The sequence below is a fragment of the Sinohyriopsis cumingii genome, chromosome 15, assembly GCF_028554795.1.
Source record: "Sinohyriopsis cumingii isolate HCF-2022 chromosome 15, ASM2855479v2, whole genome shotgun sequence".
Classification (NCBI taxonomy): Eukaryota; Metazoa; Mollusca; class Bivalvia; order Unionida; family Unionidae; genus Sinohyriopsis; species Sinohyriopsis cumingii.
The window spans coordinates 25,416,530-25,428,841 of record NC_142975.1 but is presented as its reverse complement, the minus strand read 5'-3'; the positions used below and the strand labels follow the sequence as shown (position 1 = coordinate 25,428,841).

Sequence of the window (12,312 nt, the reverse complement as noted above, 5' to 3'; positions counted from 1 at the left end):
AACATTCTCTTTATGAAACAAGTTAACATGCAATTGAACTTGTTCTGGTACATATTACTTTCAGTTTCAGTTCCCTTACATATTATATTCAGTCTCAGTAGTCCCGATCGATAACTTAAGTGATATATTTTACGAGTGTCTACATTTCTTTTGTTTCCAAAATATTATACCTGACAACAGACGTTGCAGCAGGTTTTTGTGCCACGCGCGGAAGTGATAATGACGGTACATTACATCATGTGAAATACTAAATCTATAATACCATCACATTTATGAACTATCAGCATACATTATTGTTTGGGTTGGTATAGTGCCCGACCCTTCGGTTAGACCATAATCTTCAACAGACAAAATGTATGGAACATTGCCTCAAGATAAAGCAATGATATTAGAATATCTACATATAATGCTACCATTTAATTTATCGTTTTAGGTCAATAAGGAGAAATCACGATGAATGACACAAATCAGACTTCTGAGGCCGCTACGAAAGTAAGGGGTGTGGCAGGCGTGAACTCTCAAGCCTATGTGAATCTAGAGGCGTATGCATATTGGTACTGGGAAGTTCATCCTTATCTGAGTCTCATCGTCTGCACGTTTGGAATTGCAACCAACATTGTCAACATTATCATCCTGACGAAAAAAAATATGTTGTCATCTATCAACACAATTCTAACCGGAATTGCCATATCTGATATTATAACAATGGTGGACTACGTTCCTTACGCACTACACTTTTATATCCTGACCGACATTGGTGATTTACCGAAGAGACATACTTTTGGTTGGTCGACTTATCTCGCTGTTCATTCCTGCCTTTCAAACACAACTCATACTATTTCTATCTGGCTTGGTGTATGCATGGCCATTGTTAGATACATATTTATTCGATCAAAAGGCAATAGCAGATGGAATTTGAACATAAATAGAGCATGCATCCTAGTGGTTGTGATTTATACCCTGTCAGTCGTTGTTTTTATACCCAATTATATGACTACTGAAGTACAGCCTAGCTTTCACGCGGCTTACAACACTACCATCTACAGAATTAAAAACCTAGATATATATCTGAGGAATGCATCGATATTAAACGCATTAAATGTTTGGGTATTCATTACAGTGGGCAAAATAGTTCCATGTTGTCTAATAACCATATTCGGTGGACTTCTGCTTCGTACACTCCAGGAGAGTAGGCAGTTGGCACATAACTTGAAAGTATCATCGTCTACTGAAAGGATGAAACAACACAAAATGACAACCTCGATGCTCTTGGCAATTATTGCAATGTTCATCCTTGCAGAACTGCCCTCAGGAATACTAGCTGTTGTATCTGTTTTTGTGGAAGACTTTTTTATGAGCTATTATCTACTGGTAGCGGACACGTTAGACATAGTTTCTTTGCTGAACAACGCAGTGAACTTCGTTATGTATTGCTCAATGAGTCGGCAATTTAGAGAATGTCTATGTGAAATGATATTTAATATGTGTAATAAAAAAAACAGATTTAGAGACTACCGTTTTGTAAGCAATAAGACAACTCAAATATCTGCCGTGTAATAACACAAATGAAAATGTGTGCGATTGTTTAGAATTCTACTGCAACAGTTGTTTTTTCGGTATTCTTAATTGAATACAGGCCATGTATCCATTTTCATCCATCACCTCACTAATGAATACCAAGACCAGGCATATATGTAATATACTTTTAAGATTAGATTTCTGTAGTATGCAGGTATTTGTGAATTAACAGTGAGCAATGTAGTGATGATAAATAAAATAGTAGAACTGTCAATAACAAGCATGCGCATTTGTTGAATAAAGATCTTTAATTCTCCAAAGGATTTGTCATCGTCGTATATAAAATGAAGGTATCATTTGGTCATGCCGACGATAGCCTTATTTCCTGAGAATATTACAATTAAGGGTCTGTCTAGTATAAATTAATAAAAATAGGATATATATATATATATATATATATATATATATATATATATATATATATATATATATATATATTCTCGACAGATTTATGCATGCGATGGTATAAACCTTATTAAATTGCTGACTTTGTCAATTACAAATAAGCGGTGAAGTAAAATATATGACGGAAAATCGTATATTTACTTTTTTTTACAAATTGCAAATTAAATCAAGATGTCGAGATGTATGTCCAGACAACAGGACAAGCCAAAATAGTGTGAAGAAACCAAATCTAGCGTACTTACGTTCTCAAGACGCTTCAAGTATATTTACATTCATTCACGTGAGACGAAAATGATAAATCCTGCTTCGAAATATATATATATATATATATATATATATATATATATATATATATATATATATATATATATATATATATATATGATAATCTCTCGAGCAGTAATTTCGTAAAAATCAAATATAGCATTAAAGGGCAGCATTATAATATATTAATCATGATGGCCTGGTTGAACAATGTAACCACCTTAGCATTTTTTTTATAACAGATTCATCATTTACAAACAATGTTTCAAAATTGAACTACATTTGAGATAATATCAGATATTAACGTTTTTTGAAAATATACAGGGTGATCTCTCTTCTTAGCATTCTTGACGTTTGCAAATTAATCTTTTATTTTAGAGGTAAACTAACTCATACAGGACATAGAATGTCATGCTTATCTAAGAAAGGGCATACTATAGCATAAGTAGCAAAGACAATGCTTAGTGCAGCGTGAGTACTAATGACAGTGGATAGTACAGCATGAGTACCGATGACAGGGTTTAGTGTCGCATTAGTAGCCTAGACAAGGTTAGTGTCTTATGATCACCAAAGACAGTGTTTAGTATAGCATACGTACTAAAAACAAAAAACAGGGCTTAGTTTAGCATGACTAACAATGACAGGGTTGAATGTAGCATAAGTACCAAAGACGAGAGAGTATAGCATGAGCAGCAACGAACGTTCGAAACATAAAATGTGAAGCAGAAATATGTCGTATTATATCAAGAATACCAAATACTGGATGTAGAAGGATATGAGTAGGAAAACTAGCGTATATTATAATGTGAGTAACAAAGACAGTGGATAGTATAGCATGAATATCAAAGACAGGGCCTAGCATGAGTACCAAAGTCAAACATAGTACTCTGATTGAGTACCAAAGACAGGGCCTAGCATAACATGAGTATCAAAGACAAGGCATAGTATACTATGAGTACCTTTAACGAAGCATATTATACTATGAGTACCAAAGACAGGGCCTAGTATAAAATGAGTACCAAAGAAGAGGCCTAGTATAGCATGAATATCAAAGACGGGGCATGCTATGATATGTGGACCAAAAACAGGGCCTGGAATAGGATTAATATAAAAAAACAATGCATAGCAAGATATGAGTACCGAAGACAAGGCATAATATAATATTAATATCAAACACTAGTCATAGTATGATATAAGTACCAAAGACAGGGCCTAGAATAGCATCAGTATCAAGGCAAGGCATAGTACAACATGAATACCAAAGAAAAGCTATAGTACAGCATGATTAGCAAAACTCACATAACAGCCTGTCAACGGTAACATAGCCGAAGGCAAAAATATGTAATTGTCAACACTGAAGCAAAATGCGTACTTCGATTAATCTGAACAATACCATTGACAGCAAATATCACCCAAGAGTATTTTTGTTAAATGTATTGATTTGTAAAGCTCTGTGGGTTAATACATTAATGGAAAATTCATTGATACAAGGAATGTAATACTGTGGATAATAGTCTCTCAATCTGTTTCAATACATTAGACCTACTCGTTATTCTTCTATATGAAATGATTAATTAATTGACGAACATGCGTTTTCAAAAAATGTCTCTCTTGTCACTCTTTAATACATTTGAAGGGTGGATATATGTTAAATTCTGCAATGGAAAAACAGAGTTATTTCTTGTGTGAATCTATAATCCTCGATAAAAAAAACAACAAGAATCAATTGCTCAAGATCACTATATCCAACACATTTCCAATTTAAATAATTCAATTTATGTATTTTAATTTGTATCGGGTTGGAAAATATGATCCAGAAACTTTGTAGCGTATTGGTAACTCATTCGCATTCAATGTTTCCTGATTCAATCTCCGACTTCTACACACGCAAATGTAATGTGATCGCTCCTTAAGGTCGGTAGTTTTTTTTACCAGTTCTCTTATTTCCACCACCATAAAAGACAACACTTTGCCAACATCTGACCGTTGGAAAGGGCTTAATTTGAGTTGTGACAAGTTACTGTGCAATCCATAATTGAGGAACATGTTTAATAATAATTTAAAAAGGCAACTAATAAATGGCGCAATAGGACTAATGGCTAAATAGAGCAAAATGACTTTACGCACGAACCTAAGCATTGACGCATAACACAGGGCACAGACGGCCACATTTCGATAGCTAGATAGATATAGCGAGAAAATATTAGATAGTACGTGTTTTAGAAAAGTAAACAAAAAAACATCTTCAGTCTTAGGTGGCTGATGCAATCTTCATCTGTTCGCGTCTGTCTGAAGTTATTTCCCCCTTACTTCAGTGACAACAGCGGCAAGCCCACGGAAGTATATTGCTGAAATGAGCTTGAATTGTTTTTCGATAGGGTTAAATAGTTTCAAAGATGACAAAATCATTTATTGCAACAGATTAGGTCAAAAACCTAATTATATTGATTTCTTAAGTCACATCTATTAATATGACCAGGCTGTAAAAGAAAGGCTATTTTCAAAAAGGTTATGAGGTGTGCGTGTTGTACGGAACAGTGATCGAGTTTAATTTTCTATTATGGAGCAAATTTGGTATATAATACAAATACAGTTTTCTTTTCCCTTCCGTAATACTGTATATATTTTATCTTGTACTACCAAACATCTATATATTTGAACACGTGCTTAGCCACTCGTTATTAAAATATCATATTTTGTCTACTACACGAAGAAACATTTCCAGTATTAAAGTATTAACGTAGGAAAATAAAACACACATACATACATACATACATACATACATACAACATTCATAGCGATTTTGTTATTACGAGGTGCCGTGGGTTCCAATTACCATTAATGCTTCCCCGGCAACAATTCATCGTGAAGCGAATATCTTTCGACAGCTACTATATTTCCCCGACAGTAATACAACTTTCTAAGTGGTGGGGAGGAAGAAACCCATATGTGGTTGCGTCATCAATTCATATTTATTGATTTACATTAAAATGAATGCTCGCTCTGTAAATACGTCGTTCTTTCTCAGAATTCCACTTTACTGAAGACAAAGAGGGTTTAATATCAGAATGTTGTCTGAGATAGCACAAAAAATCCACAGTCGGCGCATGTATATAACACGATCATCTGTGTTGCTTCTTTCTTTCAAGACCACAACAGTCAAGAAACAATATTAGGCTAAATTACCCGGCATTTGATATTGTTACAACAGAGCCCTGCTATTATAACATCAATCAAAAGTACTTGACAGTCAATATCTATTGTTAATACAGACTCCTACTGTTAAGAAGAGTTTCAAAAACCAACTGATAATTTGAAAAATAAAATATTCCTGTAGAAGCGAGGATTTTTTTCAATACAGATTACAACTTTCATTTGAAGATGCATTCCTTCTTAAACATGTAAGATGCACAACTCTATGGTCATAATTCAACTTATTAAACTTAACAAAATAATTTAATTATCAAAACTATATCAAATGAAAATGTAAAATGAACGCACATTATTATGACGTGAATCCAAAAATTATCATATACGTTCTATTTCAGTCCAAAAGAAACAAATGTTCCGAATAAATTTCTCAGATGTATGTAGATATCAAAAACCATTGACAAGAATTCCTTTGAATAATTCACAATAGTCACAGAATAACATTCTAGTCCAATGAGCACTTTGAAATTACAGTGAAAAATCCTAACAAAAATATCTCTTCTCAAATTATCCAAACACAGCATCAAGCACATCTGCAAACTGATTTTAAAATAATGAATAAGAATCCGAATTAGGAATAAATCCAAAATAATTTTTAAAATATAATTTCATACCCGAGTACAAACATTAGCCATCTAATATCTTGACTACAGATGATCATTGCAAAAATGTTGCAATGCACTTAGTTTTAATACATGTGTTGATAATAATATTTTATACTTTGTTTTTTTTTCTCTTCAATTTATAACACACTTCCAGCCAAAGAAAAAGGTTTGCCAGTCTCCAATTCATATTGGCTAACCAGAAATTATGTTTTTACTGCTTTCAAACCGAATTTGGTTCAGATAAATTTGTACTGTCTACCGATGCAGAAGTAATTTCAAGATACACCTTCAGTCATCATATTTATTATTTATTAAATATGTGATAAATATATGAATGATAAAACATTATGCAGGCTTATCCAACTGGGCAGAAAAATTGCCTGATTTTGTGAGAACCTTTGATCTATGCATTGGAAAGAAAGGTTTTGTCTGTGATATTTGTCCACAAACATAAAGTTTCTTGAATTTAAAGCAGGGACTAAGCTATTTTCTCTCACTTCCTCTCGCATCGTGGAATACTACTACTACTACTAATACTACTACTACTACTAATAATAATAATAATAATGAGCAGGAGGCGGCTTTTTATGGTCTATGTCCACATTTTCGTAGGAAATTCATGAAAGGGCAACCTTAGCTCTCTACCACTTTCTGTCTCACAAATACACACTCGAGCTCACACACACAGACACACACACTTGAACTTCAAACAGGATGAGTATCATTTAAATCATAATAGTATATGTTTAGTTTATGGAACCGCTGTGAAATATGATGTAGTCGAGATGTGTACAAGAAATGGAAGGATTGGTGGTGATAGATTTTGAAAACAATTTGCTGCAATCATTTCACCATACTTCATTGTGTGCACTATGCTCACCATAGCTAATGATGCTGTTCTTGCAGCTATGTTATTAAATCAAAATTGTGTTTTTGCGGGACACTTAAACTTAAACCAGAACGTGCTTTAGTACATACTGTGGTCTAGATAAAGTTAAATAAATAAGTGTTTTTGTAAATGTTACCTAATATATTTTAGGTCAGATACATGGTGTGCACCGAAAGCAAAATTGCGTTACAACGTTGACAGTCTTGAATTATTGCCTAATTTGGTATGCCTTTTAATCATTGTATATATATCATTATCTATGTTTGCCAGTAAAATCTAAAACATTTAAGCCCTTGTGTGTGTGTGTGTGTGTGTGTGTGTGTGTGTGATAGTATAGTATAGTACGTTTATTTGAGAGTATAACGTGTCTATAAAGACTCATATCTTTGACAGCTTGTGTATTTGGGATAGTATGTTCGCATGCATTTATGGTATGTCTATAAACACTCATGCCCTTTCCTGTTGTGTAAGAGTATGTATATATTTAATCCCCTCTAACTTTCACACTACCCCTCTAATGTGATACCACGTTCATATATTTGAAAACATAATGTGTGTATAAAATTGTCTAACCTTTAAGTTAGACATTGAGGTATGCGCTTAATTGTATTTGAATATCTAATCAATACATATAAACAACTATCCACTTATCTACTGACCAAAAAAGAGTAGAATGCAAAAAAGTTACATACAAAAATTGAATTTAAATCCCTTTATATATTAATATAACCTCATCGTCACACTGCAACTCTAAAATCCGCTTCTAAATAACGTAAAGCAATTATCGTCTCTATCACTTCACTACCATCTCCCTGTGAAACAGAACTAACATTCCTTGACATGTTAATAATTCTTACAAGCGTACTAGTGTTGTGAATGAAGAAAATAAAATAAAGGAAGGCAAGGAGAATAAACACAAACACCTAAGTACAGGAAACGTATTTATAGTTTGCAATTCCAAAAAAAATATGCGGCAAAAGTAGAAACGAGTTACTTGTGCTTGTGGAAATCCTCTAACAACAGGATAGAAGTTCAGTCGCAATGAAAGTAAGTTCATACTGGTTTTTTATCAGTTTAGAAATGATGTAATCAAAGCCAAAAATACTTGAATATCTAATACAAAAAAAACGCAGACAGAAAACAATTAGAATCCCTCTTTAATTCATATTTAAATAGGTTGGAAATTATTAGAATGAAGAAGTAAAATTTTTAAATAGTCATCACCCGAAGACGCTATGATTTGTACGTATATTTTTGGAAGAAGGGATGGGGAGATCGAGAGTTTCTCTAATTGGGTTAGTTTTATTTTTGTTACTTTATCTTTGTCGATCGTGTTTTTTCTAAATTTGTATGAGCGTTGGTTTATCCGCCGGTCATTTCATTGAGGTCGCATATCGTCTGATGCTATAAACGTGTGAGTAATTAAATCATTATTATTTCAATAGTGGAATCTTGCACTAGTAGATTAGCTAGAGAAAGATTAGAAGCAAGTAGAATATGCCTTCCTGTTTGTGATGCTCTCAAACACAAACTGCAAGAACGACAAGAAGCACACAAGTTGAATATGCAGATAAAGAATATTTTTTAAACCTGTTACAAAGGTTACTGAAAGAGTTGCAGAAGCTAACGAAAGGCTTCTTCCAACGTTAAATCCAACTGCTGAGCAAACTGAACAGATAGCAAAAAGAACCAAACAGACAAAAATATTTTAAAAGATCTTCCAGCTATAGCTGCCTCTCAACCTCCACCTAACCATCTTGAAGAAGAACTTGAAGGCGCTACTGGGAGCAAAACGTTCAAGTGCTTGATAAATTTACTGAAGATACTATTAAGGTAATAAGAAAACAGATTTAGCTGTATTTTCTGTTGAGAAATATAATTACAAAGAAATATATTTAAACCTGAAAATATTAGTAAGCCGGTTTCAAGAGACACTTGGTACAATTGAATATTTCGAATAAGAAATGGAGGTTAGCAAGTTAGGACAAGTAATTATGATTATATTGTATATATAAGTGAAATAAATACATATTTAGCGATAGGGCAACAACTTAGAAAACAACGTACAAAGTCTAAACCTGAAGTTGCTCTTCAAGATAAATCGACTGTTAGAGATTTTGATGCTATCGCTAATGCCAGATGAGAAGAAGAAGTTTATGATATTGCTGCAAAGTATAAAAATAAGGGTAAATATGTAAGAACGAATTATGCTGATTCTTGGACAAAAGATGACTGGGCTAGAGATGTATATTTTATTTCTACTAAACAAGATTCTCTCAAAGCCGATGATCCTAATTTTGAACAGTTTAAAGAAGCAAGAAGAAGAGAACAACCTCAACCTGCCAAACTACGATCTCCTCTTCGACAACTTCCTCAACTTGCTCAATCACAAATTGCAACTGAAGCTGAACCACAATCTCCTCGAGCACGACAACTATTACAACCTCATCAAGAACAAACTGAAGATGATTTTTAATCTTTTATTATGAGTATGTTTACACCTGATGGTGTAAAAAGTATAATGGATGAAGCTTATATTTGGGTAGCACATATCGCTTCGAAATATGATGAAATGGATAATATATACAACCTGATTATGTTGAATATACACCAGAAAAATATTGGGTTAAAGATGTATTTTTGATTGGATTTGTCGTAAAGTGTATGAATAAAATGGTAAACTTCAAGAATTTATAAGAATTTCAAATGAATTCAAAGAAAGAGATGAAGCATATGTCACAACCAAAGGAACCTCCTGAACCAAAAACCGGAAGTGGTATAGGAAATTGTCCTTAAAGTGTTCTTGCCGATGTTGACCAACTTGAAATTCTGATTGGAGCAAAACGCGTAGGAAATAATTATCCAGAAATTATTAAAGAAATATTTAATATTTGTCGAAGATTAATTACTTAATTATGGATCGTAATGTTTATCACTCTCTCATTAATGAAATTATCGATGATTATTACATCGGCTGAAAACATTTAATTAATCCACATGTAATTTAAAAATGATTATACACAATGCTTAGAGTGGACCTGTAATAATTAGGGTAGTAAACTCACGCTTGCCAACGTATAAAGCGACTTAGGGAGATGTACTTGGTGATGTTGTTCAAGGTTTATTTAAGAAAATAGCTCCAAAAGCAATGCCGAATGCAAAATAATTAGGAATGAAAGCTATTGACGCTATTCGCAATCAAGTTATTAGTGCTGTTGGTAATGTGGCCGGTAAAGCATTTTCAGCTATCAAAGAAAGATTAGCTCGATTAATACGAAGAAAACCGCAGCCAGTACAATTACCCAGCACTAAAGTTATGCCTGCAGATATCAGTAAAATAATAAATCAAGCTGCAAAAACACCTAATTGAGTTGGCTAATATACCCCAGTCAGAAAAAGAAAAAAATTAACAGCAAGTTTAATAGTAGCAAGTGGTCTTCGTGTTAGACGATGCCAATTATAATAAAGTGTTCAAATGTATATCCAATCCAGCGTTAGATATGGACGCACAATTGATAAAAGATGAATCTATACGCGATTATCAGTATTATTCTTATGACGCACGTGTACCAAATCAGCGTAGTCGAATAGAACTGCAAGTTCAAGATACAATCAGATATTTCTTACCAGATTAAGCGTTTGATGGAGTAGAAGGTGAAATTTTAAGAACAGATGATGCTGAAAATGGAGTTGGTTTTGTTAACAATGGTATTATGCCGTTGTTGGACAGCGCTACGTACATGATTGACGGATGTTTTGTTGTTCGTTTTTCTAGGGTTTAACGCTATTTTTTCAGCACATGATAGGCTATACATGGCGGCCAGTATAACTGGTGGAGGAAGAACCCTGGAAAACCCAGGGAAGAACCACCAACCCACGAGAAGCTACTGGCAGGCTTTCCCACGTATCCACGCTAGTCGAGCCTGAGACTCGAACCCACGCAGAGAGAGGTGAGATGGCAGTGATTCTGAACGGTGAGCGCTTTTGACCACTCGGCCAGTCGGGCCCCTCATGATTGACGGAATAAATATTAATACCATTAAAAAAAGACGTTGATATTGCTACGATGATACTTGGCCTTGCAAGATACAGCGATGGTTACTCGCGGTAAGGTGGTCCGTCAATGATGTTTGCAAAGGATACCACTGATCATTCCGAGAGTATCAACGTGAGACTAAATGCAGTTGGGGACGCAGTTGCATCGATGAACGAAAATTTCAACTTAGGATCTGCCACACATAGATCAGTGTTAAAAGGTAATCGTAGAAGACTTTCATACGGAATTCCACTGTCCCACATCTTAGGATTGTGCAGAAATGTTATCTTTGGAGCGAAACATACAGTTGTATTTGTACGAAAAACTACTGAAGATAATGCACTACGGCGATACTGGTAAAGTGATATTAACAAAAGTTTCACTTTGGATGCCAGTAATGACCCTATCAATTGCTGAAGAAGAAAAATTAATTAGTTTTTTTAATTCAGGTGGAAAATCATTGTTATCATGATTGACAATAACCACAGGTATCATTCAGAATAATGTTGCTGGGTTATTTACATGGCATATTGCGTTGCAACAATGGGTGTCTGCACCGAGGCATACTTGTATCGCTTTACAAAATGTTGAATTACTAAATTCACAATTACTTAGTCATATGATATTGGACACAGTGAAGTTTCCTTTCGAATAAATGGACATCAAGAACCAGCTGGAGATATATTGTTAAATTTTGAAAATAATCATAGAACACGTGCATATCATCAACTAATAACATTAATGGGAAGTGATCCAAATATATATACTGGTTTACAAATATCAGTTAGATTTTACAAACCTGTATATTTCACCTGAGCATATAGACATATTTAAACAACCTGTCGTTGATATTCATTTTAAAGCTAGTGTACACCCAGATGCTGGTGTTAATTACAGAGCAATTGCAATTACACTCAGCGATAAAGCTATCTTGAAGGTACTGGTGGACGAATGAGAGTTGTTGATGCACCGATAGAAAACATGTAATTAAATCGCTCACGATATTCATAATTTCATATCATGTTAGCGTTACGTTTACTTCTGGTCAGATTAAAAGTTTCAATCAAATGCGGAATAAAAATATCACTAAAAAACGATCAGATCACAGGTGGTTACAAAATTCTCAGAACGTCAACTCAGACATTTCAATAGCCCCAAACAGGTGTTCAACTCAATCTTTCTGCTGGTACGGTTAAAGACTCAAGTAAAACAGGTGGTATATTTCCACTTCTTGCAGCTATACTAGCGTTCATAGCCGCTGCAGCCCCAGCCGTTGCAAAAGCAGCTGCACTTGGTGCTTTTAGAACTGCTGCTGGGATGGCATT

General features: G+C 34.2%; 1 protein-coding gene across 1 annotated transcript; it reads left to right on the top strand.

Annotated features, from left to right (window-relative positions):
- The first annotated feature begins 448 nt into the window (after positions 1–448).
- Positions 449–1,759, top strand: LOC149781432 (G protein-coupled receptor dmsr-1-like). The gene has a single exon (XM_089934752.1). It carries the CDS (start codon positions 454–456, stop codon positions 1,555–1,557), a length of 1,104 nt encoding a protein of 367 aa, XP_089790878.1. The 5' UTR covers positions 449–453; the 3' UTR covers positions 1,558–1,759.
- The last annotated feature ends 10,553 nt before the right edge of the window (positions 1,760–12,312 follow it).

What these genes read in the sequence shown, in the direction of transcription:
- LOC149781432 (XM_089934752.1), top strand. Translation starts at nt 454, where the DNA reads ATGAATGACACAAATCAGACTTCTGAGGCCGCTACGAAAGTAAGGGGT.